Source organism: Melanotaenia boesemani, chromosome 21 (genome assembly GCF_017639745.1).
Source record: "Melanotaenia boesemani isolate fMelBoe1 chromosome 21, fMelBoe1.pri, whole genome shotgun sequence".
Taxonomy (NCBI): domain Eukaryota; kingdom Metazoa; phylum Chordata; class Actinopteri; order Atheriniformes; family Melanotaeniidae; genus Melanotaenia; species Melanotaenia boesemani.
In genome coordinates, this window is record NC_055702.1 from 29,953,865 (window position 1) to 29,970,119 (window position 16,255).

Sequence of the window (16,255 nt, forward strand, 5' to 3'; positions counted from 1 at the left end):
GAGTGTCAGAACAAATGAACAAACCTCTCCAAGTTTTAATCTACAAAGGGTACCAGACAAGGTTGTCCACTATCCCCCTCACTTTTTGCTATATTTATTGAACCGTTAGCTGCTGCAGTTAGACAAAATAAAGCTATTAAAGGCATTCAGTCCAAAAGTATATTTCATAAAATAAGCCTTTATGCTGATGACGTTTTACTATTCCTCCAGAACTCACAAACCTCTCTATCTGAAACAATCTCACTAATTAATAAATTCTCATCACTCTCAGATTACTCCATTAACTGGTCTAAGAGTACAGTTCTACCCATCAACTGTAGCTTTCATAATCTACCCAACATCACCTTACAATCAGGTAACATTAGATACCTGGGTGTAAATATTCCCTCCAGGCTCTCAGAACTAACAAAACTTAATTACATCACACCTTCTTAAGACCATAGAAGATGATCTTGCTCGCTGGAAATCTCATTTCACTCATGGGGAGAGCTGCCACTATAAGGGGAAAAGGGTTTTGTTTTTTGTTTTTTTGTTTGTTTTTTTTGAGGGGGGACACATGCGGACATGATCTTGTCCCTGGGGTGCCTAGCCTTAGTGTTGGGTTGATGTGGCCGGCGGTGGTTTTGCCTGGGGTGGTCGGGCCTCATCGGGCTCCTGGGCAGGGCTCTGCTGGGGGGAATGGGTGGCCCTTGGGCCTGTGGGGTGCCTGCCCTCCATGCGGCCGGCACCTGCTGGGCCTGTTCACCGTCGCCCTGTGATGCTGGGTGCCCCTGCCCCGTTGCGCCGGGGACTCCAGTCTGGGGGCCCCGTGCAGCACACGTGCTCATCTCTCCATCTGCTTCTACGAGATGTTGCTGATGTGTGTGTGTTGGTACTTTTCTCTGCAGCTACGTTTGATGACTACTGTACTTTTTCATATCATCATTATCCTATGTTTTTATGTATCATGTAGTACTGTGGTAGTTTATATTGTTTTTTAGGTGTGTTTTAGGCAGCCTAGACAACTGTTATTACACATTTTAATCCTGTACTTTTCTCCGTTTTCTCCCTCTTCCTCTAACTTCCTGTCAGGTTCGGTACTGACATATAAAGACTAAAGAAAATAAGATTACAATAAAAATAATAAAAATATTATTAGCAGCCATTTATATAACATGTCTCCCTTGGTAGAGCAAATCTGTCAAGCAAAATATGGCACACAGACCACCGTTCTGTATGTTAGGATGCTGGACAGCACAGGGTTAAAAAAAAACAAACAAAAAAAGACAAAGATAAATGTTGGTTCTTCTTCTACAGAAAACGTCTCTTCATCTTAATAAAGCCGCTCTCTCCTGATTACATCAGATGCACCGCTGCAGCAGGGAAGAGAGACATGGACGCCATGTTTCTGTGGTCAAAACCAGCGGCCCGCAAAAAAAAAAAATTACGCGCGATTAAAACAATTAACAGCGTTAATTAAGCATCGCGTTAACACGCGATTAACGCTTAAATGTGCCCAGAGCTAGCGTATATACATATATCTATATATATGTGTGTGTGTGTATATATATATACATACACATATAGAGTACATACTGTCAGTCTGTGTAGCAGCACATCATTGCACTGTGGCTTATTTGTTTATTGTCTTTTTAATTGTTGCTTTTGTTTTTTACTGATGGTAAAGGGTTTGCACAACCTCAGATGCATGTACGACTGCATTTCACTGCCATCTTACACATGACAAATGACTTGAAACTACTAACATGTCAGTCTGAATTATATTTAAAGTTGATGGGTGTCCTGCCAATCCTGCCCCTGCTCTTCCCGCTGATGTGGGTGCTGGTTAATGCCTTTGGAGAGGCCAGGGTCCTCGCCGAGTTCAGCCGAGCATCTCCAGCTGGCCTGGTGAGAAACACTTGGTTACTAACAGAGATTTTTATGTTCAGTAAAACGTCATCTGGTTCTTCCAGGTAATTCTGTCCTTAGTCCATTAGTCAGCTATGTCTTTTTGTTAAAAATATAGACCAACACTTTTTCCAGTTTGGATGAAGTTAGAAGATAAATGTTCGTGAAAGAATCTGGGGAAATATAAGCTAAACTAAGACAAGATTGAGTTATAATATCAAGAAAAGTGATGAAATGGCAACTTTAGTAGCGAATGGATCAGTCAGCGTGGGGAGGCTAATGGGCATACCAACATGAACGTGCTAGCATCACCGCCACCCATGCAGATATAAAAGCAGGACACGAAGAAGGAGTTAAATGGTATCTGTGAAACTGGATAACTTAACCAGAAGCTGAACTGAAAAATCCGGAGGCGAGGATGGAGGAAGTGGAGAATCCAGTGACAGAGGCTTCTGCAAACAATGCAGGAACAACGTGTTCAGTCCAACATTTTTGCTCCAGGAAAAACAACCTCAGAACTTTAAGGATGGAGGGCAGCAAATCTTTTGTTCAAAACTGAACTCCTGATTCCAAAATCCACTTGGATCACATAATCCAATCCTGGTCCAGATAAAACCCTCAGTTTGGGTTGTTCAAAACTTTTGAGCAGAATCCAGATAACTTTGATTCAGAAAAAACAGGATTATCCTGATCTCAACAGAGGGCAGGATTACAAGGCGGATTTCATGAAGAAACTGTGGTACAACCTAACGGCTGATCAAATAATATAACTTTTTATTCAGTGCATATGTTTATATTTGTTTTTTACATCTGGCTTGTTTAACCGTTACAGTGATAGAGGTTAACATAGGGACAGGGCCTTTTAGCATAGTAAAATAAAACAATAGAATAAGAATAGCATAAATTAAAAACATGACATCATGTCCCTGCGAAATAAACCCTAAAACAAATCCAATAAGAAACACAAATAAAATATTTAATTTTCCTGTTATTCATTACAGCATAATCAGAAAAGAACCTGTCAAAAAAGAAATGTCTAACGATGCATCGCCCTACACGCCCTACACGCCCCATCCGTCCCTCATTCTGACAACATGCCAGAGGTTGGGCCTCCACGGGGCTCAGGTAGATGGCTTTGTGCCGGTCTCTCTGCCAGATCTCACAAAGCTAGTGGGCTCCATGAAAACTTCTTCTTGCTGTCTAGATATTTTGCCTGCAACCTGTTTAAAGATGTTCTTTGTGTTACGTGCCCCCGTAAACAGACTATTGTAATTTTGTCCTTGGTCCAAGTATAGACCCTTCTCTATTGATCACTTATCAACCAATTTATAAACTACCATTCCTGTCCAAGGTCACGTCGTGGTCCATGCTTTTGTTTCCTGTCGAGATTGGATTACTGTAACTCCTTATTCATGTTCTTAAACAAGGCTTCCTTAGACCATTTACAGATGGTACAAAATGCTGCTACAAAAAGCTCTGACTAGCGCATTGGGCTTTTACTCATGTTACTCCTTTACTGGTCAGTTGCTTTTGCTCCCTGTTTCTCCCAGAGTTCATTTTCAGATTCTAGTACTAATAGGGCCCTAAATGGTCAGGAGCCAGCTTATATCAGGAAACTCTTAGTGGTATCTTCCCAGTAGGTCCCTTAGATCTTGCAACCAGGACTTGCTGGTTGTACCTCGTACGAGGCTAAAAACCAAGAGTGACAAAGCTTTTTTGGCAGTTGCCCCAAGACTCTGGAACGCTCCCCCCTTGGATCTGCGGACTGCCGACTCAGTGTAGCTTTTTAGGCAAGACAAAGGCAAGGCAGTTTATCTGTACAGCACATTTCATGTACAGGACAATTTATTTACATAAAACAAAAGCATTACAGATAATAAGAAATAGTAAAAGGCAGCAGCACAAAGCAAGAATCACAATAAAATCATAAATTACAAAAAAACTATTAAAAGCAAGATGAGTTAAAAAGTTTCCGTGTAGATTTCATGCATAGACATGAGAAAAGAAATGTTTTAACCTGGATTTAAAAATGTCTACATTTGGTGAAAGTTTAATCTCCACTGGCAGTTTGTTCCACTTGTTTGCAGCATAACAGCTAAATGCTGCTTCTCCATGTTTAGTCTGGACTCTGAACTGGACCCTTGTCTGGACTCTGGTCTGGACTCTGGTCTGGACCCTGGTCTGGACACCGGTGTGGACTCTGAACTTGACCCTACTCTGGACTCTGGTCTGGACTCTGGCCTGGACTCTGGTCTGGACTCTGGACTGGACCCTTGTCTAGACATTGGTGTGGACTCTGAACAGGACTCTGGCCTGGACTCTGGTCTGGACTCTGGACTGGACCCTGGTCTGGACACCGGTGTGGACTCTGAACTGGACCCTGGTCTGAACTCTGGTCTGGACCCCGGCCTGGACTCTGGTCTGGACTCTGAACTGGACCCTGGTCTGGACTCTGGCCTGGACTCTGGTCTGGACCCTGGTCTGGACACCGGTGTGGACTCTGAACTTGACCCTACTCTGGACTCTGGTCTGGACTCTGGCCTGGACTCTGGTCTGGACTCTGGACTGGACCCTTGTCTAGACATTGGTGTGGACTCTGAACAGGACTCTGGCCTGGACTCTGGTCTGGACTCTGGACTGGACCCTGGTCTGGACCCCGGCCTGGACTCTGGTCTGGACTCTAAACTGAACCCTGGTCTGGACTCTGGTTTGGACCCCGGTCTGGACTCTGGTCTGGACCCCGGTCTGGACTCTGGTCTGGACTCTGGCCTGGACTGTGGACTGGACTCTGGTCTGGAACCTGGTCTGGACTCTGGACTGGACCCTGGTCTGGACTCTGGCCTGGACTGTGGCCTGGACTAGGTGACCAGAGTCTCTGGATCTAAGAGCTCTGCTAGGTTTAAATTCTCTGAACATATCAGATGGATTCTGGGCCTAAACCGTTCTGAATGTAAACCATCAGAAGGGTTTAAATCTTTTCTGTGACTAACTGGAAACCAGTATAAACTGGAAACCAGTGTAAAGATTTAAAAACTGGTGTGATGTGTTCAGATCTCTTAGTCCTGGTTAAAACTCCAGCAGCATCTGGATGAACTGCAGATGTTTACTGGTCTTACTGGGAAGTCCTGTTAAAGACCAGTACAGTAATCCATCCTACTGGAGATGGATCATGGAGGAGTTTCTACTGGTCTTATTGGGAGACTAAACTTTTAATCCTGTTGATGGTAAAAAGCTTCTTAGTGAAGCTTTGATGTGGCTGCTGAAAATCAGGTCTGAGTCTATCAACACTCCAAGGTTACCAACTTGGTCGGTGATTTTAAGAGCCTGAGTCTCCAGGTGTTTACCAATGCTGACCCTCTTCTCTTTGCTACCAAACAGAATAATCTCAGTTTTGTCTTCATTTAATTGTAGAAAATTCTCCTTCATCCAGGTGTTTATTTGCTCCAGAGTCTGAGACAGTAAGTCTATTGGACTACAGTCATCTGGTGACAGAGACACATAAAGTTGTGTATCATCTGCATAACTTTGATCATTAATGCTATAGTTCTGTAATATTTGACCAAGAGGGAGCAGATACAAGTTGAACAGAAGAGATCCAAGGACTGACCCCTGGGGGACTCCACAAGTCATGGCCACTCGCTCAGATTCATAGCTGCCAATCGGAACTAAATAACCCCGGCCTTCTAAATAGGACCTGAACTAGTTAAGGACCGCTCCAGAAAGTCCAACCCCTGAAAGCCTAAACACAGGATTCTGTGATCTACAGTATCAAACGCAGCACTGAGATCCAGCAGAACCAGGACTGATACTAGACCAGAACCAGGACTGATACTGGACCAGAACCAGGACTGATACTAGACCAGAACCAGGACTGATACAGTACCAGAACCAGGACTGATACTAGACCAGAACCTGGATTGATACTAGACCAGAACCAGGTCTGATACTAGACCAGAACCAGTCATTTAACACTTTGACCAGAGCTGTTTCAGTGCTGTGATGAGGTCAGAAGCAGGACTGAAATTTATCAAGATTTCCACTTTCATTTAAAAAGTCATGAAGCTGGTGAAATACAACTTTTTCAATAATCTTGGAAATAAAAGAGGTTAGAGACGGTCTACAGTTGTTCATTATAGAGGCGTCTAGAGTCCTTTTCTTTAGGAGGCTTAATAGCAGCTATCTTTAGTGACTTGGGAAAAATGCCTGATGCCAGTGAGCTGTTAACTATCAGTAGGAGATCACTTTCTACTGAGGTAAAAACTGTTTTTAAAAAGTCGGATGGGATCATGTCCAGAGTGCATGTTGTTGATTTCAAATGCCAAACTGTTTCTTGTAGGACTTTTAAATTCACCATTTTAAATTGTGACATGACATCAGAATTATTTCTGGGTTTTAGACACAGACTAATTTTCTTGTTTGACTGTGTGGAATTAATATTTTGCCTAATTGTTTTAATTTTTTGGCTAAAAAAGTTTGCAAATTGGTTGCACTTCTCAGTGGAAAGGAGCTCTGGGCTCAGTGAATCATTAGGGAGGTGTGTATGTGAGTGTGGTGTGTGTGTGTGTACAGTAAGTGAGCCTGTGAACTTTCTCCCAGTTTCTTTCTCCAGTCTCTGTCACCTGATGATAGTGGGGCGTCCTTGGGAGCTGATCCAGAAAAAGTCCACTGCCCGAGAGGAGGGAGGGGGGAGGGCGGGAGGACTGAGCATCCATCAACATAACCTTCCAGGAGAACTTGATAACCAGCCATCCAAGGCCAGTACAGGAAGCCGAATCAGATAACAGCATTTGTTTTAGTTTCAGGCCAGAGCTGTTTCGTCTGCCTTGAGTCTTTCAGTGGTCTCGCTGGCTCAGAATTTGTGGGTCAGTTTCCATCCAGCCGAGCCGACAACTTCTCCAAGTTGGTGTCCACCCCGCGTACGAGCTCCGGAACCGCAACCAGCTTGCTGTTCTGAGCTAGAATAGCCTCCAGTTTACGATTAAGCTCCTGCAACACCAAGTCTGATTGTTCATAGCTCGACACATACGGCACAGAAATCCGGCAGCTTGCCAGTGGCTGCCGACAGTGTCCGAATTTTGCGATACACCAGGAAACCGCCGCTTCAAACAGCAGAAACCCACTTATCATGAATCCAAATGTATAGTTGTCCTATACATCCTCAACGTAGGAATGGACAGACACATGACCTTCCACACTCCCCAGGAATCCATCACATATCCAGCCGAAGGAGAGACCAGCTGATCAGATCCATGGTTCTAGATTCTAGATTCAGAACAGAAATGCAGAGAGAGGCTCAGAGATGACAGGACAAGTAGCAAGGCAGAGTGGGGAGGAGGGAGAAGAAAAAGTGCCTGCCTTCGGCAAGAGCCAGAAGAGAAGGAACCCATAATTCCATAATACCAAATAAATAAGATAAAAACGATATATTTAAACAAATAAAGAAATAAAAAAGAGATTAATAGGAGCCTTGTACCCATAAAGCTCCTCTTGGCAAAGCAAATTTGTTCGGAACAACACAGTGGCCAGACCATCATTCTGCTGCCACCATGCTGGACAGGACAAGTTAAAAAATGAATAAATAAAAAATGGTTTTCAGATTGAAATGATCCACGAGTCAACTGACTCTGCACTGGTTGTTGGTAACTATGTGGGGTGATCAGGGAGCGGAAAGTTCTGTGATGATGGGAGGTCCTTTGGACAACAGTCAGGAAAAAGCTTGGAGGGGCAGACCCAGGAGACGCTGGACGGACTACATCTCTCGGCTGGCCTGGGAACGCCTCGGGATACCTCCGGATGAGCTGGTGAATGTGGCCGGGGAGAGGGAAGTCTGGGTTTCCCTGCTTAGGCAGCTGCCCCGCAACCCGACTCCAGATAAGCAGCAGAAAATGGATGGATGGATGGATGGATGGATGGACGGATGGAGGGAGGGATGGATGGATGGATGGATGAACGGATGGATAATGGATGGATGGAAGGAAGGACCATAATCCATCACAGGCCAATGGTTAACATAGAATTTCTCCCGTCCGTATGGGATGATGGTTTTAGACGTTGAAGATCCATATTTATTGTGTTATTGATTATTTAATGTACAAATTTATCTATCTTCCAATGACCTCATGGGTAGTGTGTACTGATTATGTATACACATTGCACTGTCTGTGGTAACCTACAAATATATTGCCCGTAAGGTATAAATAAAGTTTGCTGAATCTGAATGACAAAGGCCTTTGTACACTTAACCAATTATTTAAAGAAACAGACATAAAATCTTGTTTCCAGCTACAGAAACAGCCTAGTAATTTTCTGTAGTGATCTAGTGATCTTCATAAGTACTTCCACATGGGACACTATATCACAACCCATGTAGACAGTAAACCCAATGCAGTGGAAGAGGACTTTTATCAGTACGTTAGAAAAAAAGATTTTCCAAATGTTTAGAATATCTGCAAAAGACATCTGACAGATGCTACATGAAAGGAAAATGGGAAGTGGAACCAAACACTGTTATAGAAGACGATGTTCGGGAAGCATAACAAGTTCTACTTGTTATGATAGACTAAACAGCCAAATGTGGAGGGAGTTCAACCAGGAAGGAACAACCAGATACTTTAATTGGCCTCTAGTTTTTTCTACACTGTCCTGACACATTTCTTTGTGTCCCTTGCCCCTTAATCCAAGATTACTGGAGAAATGTAAAGGCAGTAATAGAAAAGATTTTCTAGAAATCCTTTTCCACCCACTACGATTTCTGTTAAGAGCTGCTCAGCAAACAGAACTAAGTCCAGAACAAATCTGACTGATTAACAGCTAAAAAATGATTAGAACTGGAAAAAGGAGGAGGCACCGACCTTGAAGCAGTGGATCCAGAAACTTGATGAAGATGGACTTGTGGTTACCTTAGAAATGAAATGGACTGCAAACGTCGCCCTATCTTCATTATATTTTATTGATTTATTATTCCTGTACATGTAAAGAAGCATTGTTTATAATGTGCCACCAAGGATTCTCCTTTTCTTGTCAACTTAACAAGAACAAGAAAATGAAAGTTAAAAAAGCTGAGCTGTACCCGTTCAGTACCTGACCCGTTGCAGGACTCTGCCCAGGACTGCACCGTCTGGCTCCCAGTGGAAGATTTCCTCTTTTGGTCATGGCCAATCAGAAAGTCCTGTCTTCTTCTTCCTCCTTCTCTTCTCTTCCTGTTTCATTATTGATCAGTGGTTGTTTTGGGAGAATCACCCCCCAGCGAGCAGTTTTAACTACGCGTCCAGGTGGTTTGGTCTTCTTCAGTTATTGCAGTTTGAACACAAACCAAACGAAAGGAAGTCTCCACCCAATTGAACCGAGTCCCCCAGACTGTGCTGTTGCGAATGCCCCCTTAAGCATGTTGGATGACCTGGTCAGTTTTCGAACCTCATGATGGACCCTATCTAAGGTGGAGTAATTCAGTAATTCAGTAATTGAGAAACAGAAAAACGCCTCTAGATGTGTAGATTTGCCAAACTCAGGTACATACAACTCCAGTTCGCTAAGACCCCATTTATACCAACACAAGTTTAGTTGCATTCCGGCCTCTTGTTTCCATGGTAACGGAGCTTTGGGTGGATAAAACCAAGGCGAGTTGACAACATCCTCCAGAGTGACATTTTTCTGCAACCAAAGGCGAGTCCTGTCAGTGGAAACTGGAACTGAAATCTTTGGGCAGTGATGATGTCTTTTACTCAGATCCTGTCTAACCTGCAAAAAGAACCAACGGTGGACATCTTTTTCATTTATTAGGTCTATTGAAGCAAAACCTGTTTCTAGTAGAATATTTATGCCTCAGTGAAACAGAGCTTACATGCTCCAGATAACCAACAGTTAGCATGCAGCGCTTCTGTTGTGTTTTCTGGTCATATAAGGAAGTGGTTCCCACTGCCCACTAGAGGCCTGGCATGCACACCACATGGTCTCTGGTCCTGTTTGTGTTTTCCCTGCATGGATAGTTTTAATTCCTCTGTTGTGTAAATGCATTCTTTTAAATATGCAAAGGAAATGTTTGCTGTTGAAATGATGTGTGAACAGGAACTACCAGCCAGGACTGTGACATGGAAATGAAACCACAACTCAGTCATTTATAAACCATAAGGTCACAGTCTACTCCCAGGAGCAGATAACCAGATAACTGATGCAGCAACACGGTGTAAAAAGTAGTTCCAGGGTGATGTTCGGCATGGTGGAAGAAGTAGTTTCAGGGTGACGTTCGGCACGGTGTAAAAAGTAGTTCCAGGGTGATGTTCGGCACTGTAAAAAAAGTAGTTCCAGGGTGACGTTCGGCACGGTGTAAAAAGTAGTTCCAGGGTGACGTTCGGCACGGTGTAAAAAGTAGTTCCAGGGTGATGTTCGGCACGGTGTAAAAAAGTAGTTCCAGGGTGATGTTCGGCACGGTGTAAAAAGTAGTTCCAGGGTGACGTTTCGGCACGGTGTAAAAAGTAGTTCCAGGGTGACGTTCGGCACGGTGTAAAAAGTAGTTCCAGGGTGATGTTCGGCACGGTGTAAAAAGTAGTTCCAGGGTGACGTTCGGCACGATGTAAAAAGTAGTTCCAGGGTGGTGTTCAGCATGGTGTAGCAACTCTTCTTCTAACATGTCTGGAAACTTCTGGGAAGTGAGGAGACCAGTTGCTGGAGTTTTAGGAGAGGAATGTTGTCCCATTCTGGTCTGATGCAGGATTCTAGCTGCTCTACAGTCCTGGACCTTTGTTGCTGGATTTCTGCTTCCATGATGCTCCAGACTGAATGTCTAAATGTAAAGATTACTCATACTGGATGGGGGGTCCACAGCTTTGGTAGTTGCATGAAGGGGTCTGAGGTTGATTTAGTAAATAGTTGTTGATCTGACTGTTGTAGGATTTAGACTTAGCCTAAACCAGGGCTACTCAATTCGGTCCTACGAGGGCCGCAATCCAGCAGGTTTTCCATGTATTCCTGTACCAACACACCTGAGTCAAATTAATGAGTTATTGTGTAGAACCTGATTGGCTGTTAGAGCCACCTAATTTGACTCAGGTGTGTTGGTGCAGGGATACATGGAAAACCTGCTGGATTGCAGCCCTCGTAGGACCGAATTGAGTAGCCCTGGCCTAAACCCATACGAGTCTAAGCTTAATGTGCACACTAATACATGTTCACGTGCACACACATGAAGAGAGAGAAGATGCAGTGGCACCCCTCTGTGTTTTAACTAGACTTTTCTCTCGTCCCAGCTTGCTAAGTTCTCTGAGGACACTCTAAGCAGCTACACCGAAGTGGTTTCCTCCCAGGTATAACCTTCTCTGTTCACACTTGCTTGACCCCCAGCTCCACCTGAATCTGCCTGCTGCCCCCTAACCCCACCCCTCCTAACCGGAGGGTGGAACCAATGCCTCTTGCTTCAGATCACCTCTTCATTTCCTTTATTTTCTGTGTTTTTCATATGCATGATGTCTTACTTTCTTCCCTTTAACTCTTTTGGCCATCTGTGGATTATCAGTGTAAACATCAAGCAGCTCTGGATGTGAGTTATCCCTTTATTTTGTCCATGCTGTCCTGTCTGTCTATAAGGGAGGACATGATTGTCTCCCCTCATGGACAGATGTTAACCCTCCTCTGTAGCTGAGTTGTAGAGCAACAGGCAGCATATCAGGCATCAACACCCTGCTCCTCTATAAACACATAGATGTGGATTTTAAATGGAGGTGGACATGGGCGTGCCTGGCTCTCCACCTCTGCCTGCTTGCCTGCATGAATCAGACTGTTCTGGTTGGGTTTCCTCTAGTCCTTCTACCTTCCTGACGCGGAACTGCTGCAGGTTTGCTCTGGAGTCTGAACTTGGACCCTGACCTGGTGGAGTGAGGACATTAGACCCCGTCCCCTTAATTTTTATTTCATCTTTATTTATAAAGCACCAGTTCACAACAGTCATCTTTTCAATGAGCTTTTATTTAACTTTAATCAATTAGTCATAATTAAGTAAAACATAATCAGTCCCATTTATTGTCATCCAGTTAATCCACAATAGTCCAGAAAACCTCCTTCAGGACCAGGAAAGAAAACCTCTTTCAGGATCTTCCTGCACCGGTTGGGGGTGGAGAGGACAGGAAAGAGGGGTCAACCAGCAGTAGAACTGTAACCAGGGATTCCTGCTGAGAAAGAAGAGAAACACACAAATGACAAAACAGATGTTTCTACATGGAGAGTAAAGAGAGCAGCCCAGTGCGTCACGGGACATCCACAGCAGCCCCAGCCTCTACACCACCTCCAACTTTTTTCCTCACCTGGTGCCCTGCAGCACCAGGACCAGGAGAGGAAGAAGGAAATCGGAGGAGGAGGAAGGAGGGCAGACATGAAGAGGAGGTGAGGTAACATCAGTAAAATATTACACCATGTGAAGAGTTTTCCTTCTTCCTCTACACTCAGCTCAGCTTCCTTAGCCGGGTGGTCATTTTAGGAACTGGTTTCTATGAACACAGGTGTTATAAACTGGACTGATGTGGATCATAGGGTGGATGTGTTTTAATTTGATCGCAATGAATCGGTTTGAACTGATTACTTTAGTAAAGTTGAGATGGCATTTGTGTGAACTGGCACTGTATAAATGAAGCTGAATTGAATGAATAACACTGCATACATTTTTCATGACGTTGATGCTGCCAGATGGAAAGAAGAGTTTTCAGTTTTCTGCTGAGCAAGAAGGAACCACAATGAGCTGCAGTAGATGCCACATCCTGGCCTTGTGCGGTAAACGGCATATCTTGACCTTGTGCGGTAGATAATACATCATTGCCTTGTGGGGTAGACGCCATATTCCAGCCACATACGGTAGACGCCACGTCCCGGCCTCGTGCAGTAGATGTCCCGGCCTTATGTGGTTGATGCCACATCCCGGCCTCGTGTGATAGTATCCCAGCTGCGTGCGGTAGATGTCCCGGCCGTGTGCGGAAGACGCTACATCCCGGCTGCGTGGGGTAGATGTGCTGGCCGCGTGGGGTAGACACCACGTCCTGGTCGCGTGTGGTAGATGTCCCAGCCTCGTGTGGTAGATGTCCAGTCCTTGTGCGGTAGATGTCCCGGCCGTGTGCGGTAGACATCTCGGCCGCGTGGGGTAGATGTCCTGGCCTTGTGCGGTAGATGTCTCGGCCGCGTGCGGTAGATGTCCTGGCCGCGTGCGGTAGATGTCCAATCCTTGTGTGGTAGACATCCCGGCCGTGTGGGGTAGATGACCTGGCATTGTGCAGTAGATGTCTCGTCCCCGTGGGGTAGATGTCCTGGCCTTGTGCAGTAGATGTCTCGGCCGCGTGCAGTAGATGTCCTGGCCTTGTGCAGTAGATGTCTTGGCCTCGTGCGGTAGATGTCCTGGCCGCGTGCGGTAGATGTCCAATCCTTGTGCGGTAGATGTCCAATCCTTGTGCGGTAGACATCCCGGCCGTGTGGGGTAGATGTCCAATCCTTGTGTGGTAGACATCCCGGCCGTGTGGGGTAGATGACCTGGCATTGTGCAGTAGATGTCTCGTCCCCGTGGGGTAGATGTCCTGGCCTTGTGCAGTAGATGTCTCGGCCGCGTGCGGTAGATGTCCTGGCCTTGTGCAGTAGATGTCTTGGCCTCGTGCGGTAGATGTCCTGGCCGCGTGCGGTAGATGTCCAATCCTTGTGCGGTAGACATCCCGGCCGTGTGTGGTAGATGTCCAATCCTTGTGCGGTAGACGTTCTGGCCGCGTGGGGTAGATGTCCCATCCTTGTGCGGTAGACGTCTCGGCCGTGTGGGGTAGATGTCCCATCCTTGTGCAGTAGATGTCTCGGCCGCGTGCGGTAGACGTCTCGGCCGCGTGCGGTAGACGTCTCGGCCGCGTGCGGTAGACGTCTCGGCCGTGTGCGGTAGACGTCTCGGCCGCGTGCAGTAGACGTCCCGGCCTCGTGTGGTAGATGTCCCGGCCGCGTGGGGTAGATGTCCTGGCCTTGTGCGGTAGATGTCCCCGGCCGCGTGGGGTAGACGTTTCGGTCGTGTGGGGTAGATGTCCCACCCTTGTGCGGTAGATGTCTCGGCCGCGTGCGGTAGACGTCTCTGCCGTGTGGGGTAGATGTCTCGGCCGCGTGCGGTAGACGTCTTGGCTGCGTGGGGTAGATGTCCCATCCATGTGCGTTAGACGTCTCGGCCGCGTGGGGTAGACATCTCTGCCGCGTGCGGTAGACGTCTCGGCCGCGTGGGGTAGATGTCCCATCCTTGTGCGGTAGACGTCTCGGCCATGTGGGGTAGATGTCCCATCCTTGTGCGGTAGATGTCTCGGCCGTGTGCGGTAGACGTCTCGGCCGTGTGCGGTAGATGTCTCGGCCACGTGCGGTAGACGTCCCAGCCTCGTGTGGTAGATGTCCCCGCCGCGTGGGGTAGATGTCCCATCCTTGTGCGTTAGACGTTTCGGCCGTGTGGGGTAGATATCCCATCCTTGTGCGGTAGATGTCCCATCCTTGTGCGTTAGACGTTTCGGCCGTGTGGGGTAGATGTCCCATCCTTGTGCGGTGGACGTCACGGCCGTGTGGGGTAGATGTCCCATCCTTGTGCGGTAGACGTCTCGGCCACGTGCGGTAGATGTCTCGGCTGCGTGGGGTAGATGTCCCATCCTTGTGCGGTAGACGTCTCGGCTGCATGGGGTAGATGTTCCATCCTTGTGCGGTAGACGTCTCGGCCACGTGCGGTAGATGTCTCGGCTGCGTGGGGTAGATGTCCCATCCTTGTGCGGTAGACGTCTCGGCTGCGTGGGGTAGATGTTCCATCCTTGTGCGGTAGACGTCCCGGCCTCGTACGGTGGACCCTTCCTTCTTTACATTCTCATCTCAGCTGACATCAGGCTGGGGCTTTGCTTTCAGACGTCTGGAGTGAATAAATAATTTTTAGGATCCTGAGATCATAAATTCATCAGCTTGTTTGGCATGAAGCAGTTTTCTGACTTTGTGTGTGTGTGTGTGTACAGGAAATGCTGCGCTGTGTGTGGCGACACCTTATGGGCATCCTGAAGGGAGAATCTCAGACCCTGTGTTATACTTCCAGCCTCCTCCACACTCTGGGATCGGTCACTGTGAGTACCCTGGAGGAAAGCCCTTCATCCTGACTTTAACTTGTCTCTCAGTGTGGGCTACTTTCAACCTGATTTTACAAACATTAAGGTTTTCTACAAAGTATCATATCAACATCAATCCGACTGGCTTGAATTTTACTTGGTATCAGATTGAAAACCTCACTAGTCAACACCCTAAACCAGTTAAAACTATGTCAGATATCTGACTAAATAGAAAATTAACAGCTTTTGTAAAAGTTTGAAACCATTTCTTTGATAATTCATAGTAAGTAGTATACTCTGTAGTGGGTTTTCAGTTATTAGAAGCAGTTAATGTCAGATAAATGCTCTGATGTCCAACTAGATCTCCAGATTAGTTGCCCTTATCAGTACCTAGACCTCTGTCTAACACATCAGTCCGGATCTCCATGCTGCTGTCCATGTTACCAGCTAAATAGGACTGGACACCTCAGTAATGGCGGTGTGGAGGAGGCGACAACACACAAAACGCTCGCCGGATTAGTCTATATTAACATAGACCCAAGCGTCACTCTGGATGAGGCATCTTCTTCTGCGTCATCATATATCCACATAATTATTGAAAAAGTAGGATGTGAGCGGTTTGCTTTTTTTTCCTGCACTTCCACATTTTCCAGGTGGATTTTCCAGGCAGGTAGAGCAGCACACTGTCTGTGCAGTTTTTCCAAGTCTGATGTTCGGTGGGAGCTGGATGAATCAGAGGCTACCCCCTACCTGTTAGCAGTAAATGATTTTTGTGTTGAAGGTGCTGTGTTGCGTGGACAAGCAGGGGATCCTGTCCTGGCCAAACCCAAGTCCAGAGACCGTCATTTTCTTCAGCGGCCGAGTGGAGCCACCCCACAGCAGCCAGGATGACCTCCGAGACGACCTGTCGGTCACCTCCTACTGCAGGATGGAGACGGATGAGGACAGGGATGAGGTGGGTGGTGTCTCCTGGCTTTTACAGGACTGTTCTGGGTTTGGTAGACTTTAGGATTATTCTGACCGCTGCACAGGCCCAGGAAGCAGAGGCTCTCCTCTCTCTGCCGGAGGAGGTGGCCGCTCCGCTGGCAGAGCCTCCGGAGCGCGGTGAGACATCACGTGACACGGCCCGCTCGTCTGAAACGCTGCGGCCTCGGCGGCCATGCCAGCCCGCTCACCCTCGAATCAAACACCACTCCGGATCCAACGTTAGCTTCAGCCACGATACCGTCGGAGGAGAGGACGATCAGGGCCAGGTGAGAAAGTTTATCTTTGAACGCCATTTATTTACCAGATCACAGAGA

At 46.6% G+C, this 16,255-nt stretch overlaps 1 protein-coding gene across 2 annotated transcripts in view; it reads left to right on the forward strand.

The window, feature by feature from the left end:
• Positions 1 to 16,255, forward strand: part of tmem94 (transmembrane protein 94) — a 59,896-nt gene that overhangs the window by 25,146 nt on the left and 18,495 nt on the right. Inside the window, exons 10-14 of one of the 2 annotated variants that reach the window (XM_041973171.1) lie at positions 1,771 to 1,887; positions 11,130 to 11,186; positions 14,868 to 14,972; positions 15,736 to 15,909; positions 15,986 to 16,207. In XM_041973171.1, the coding sequence (XP_041829105.1) occupies positions 1,771 to 1,887; positions 11,130 to 11,186; positions 14,868 to 14,972; positions 15,736 to 15,909; positions 15,986 to 16,207 (675 nt within the window). The remainder of the gene's footprint in view (positions 1 to 1,770; positions 1,888 to 11,129; positions 11,187 to 14,867; positions 14,973 to 15,735; positions 15,910 to 15,985; positions 16,208 to 16,255) is intronic. The other variant, XM_041973172.1, reaches the window with a different exon arrangement.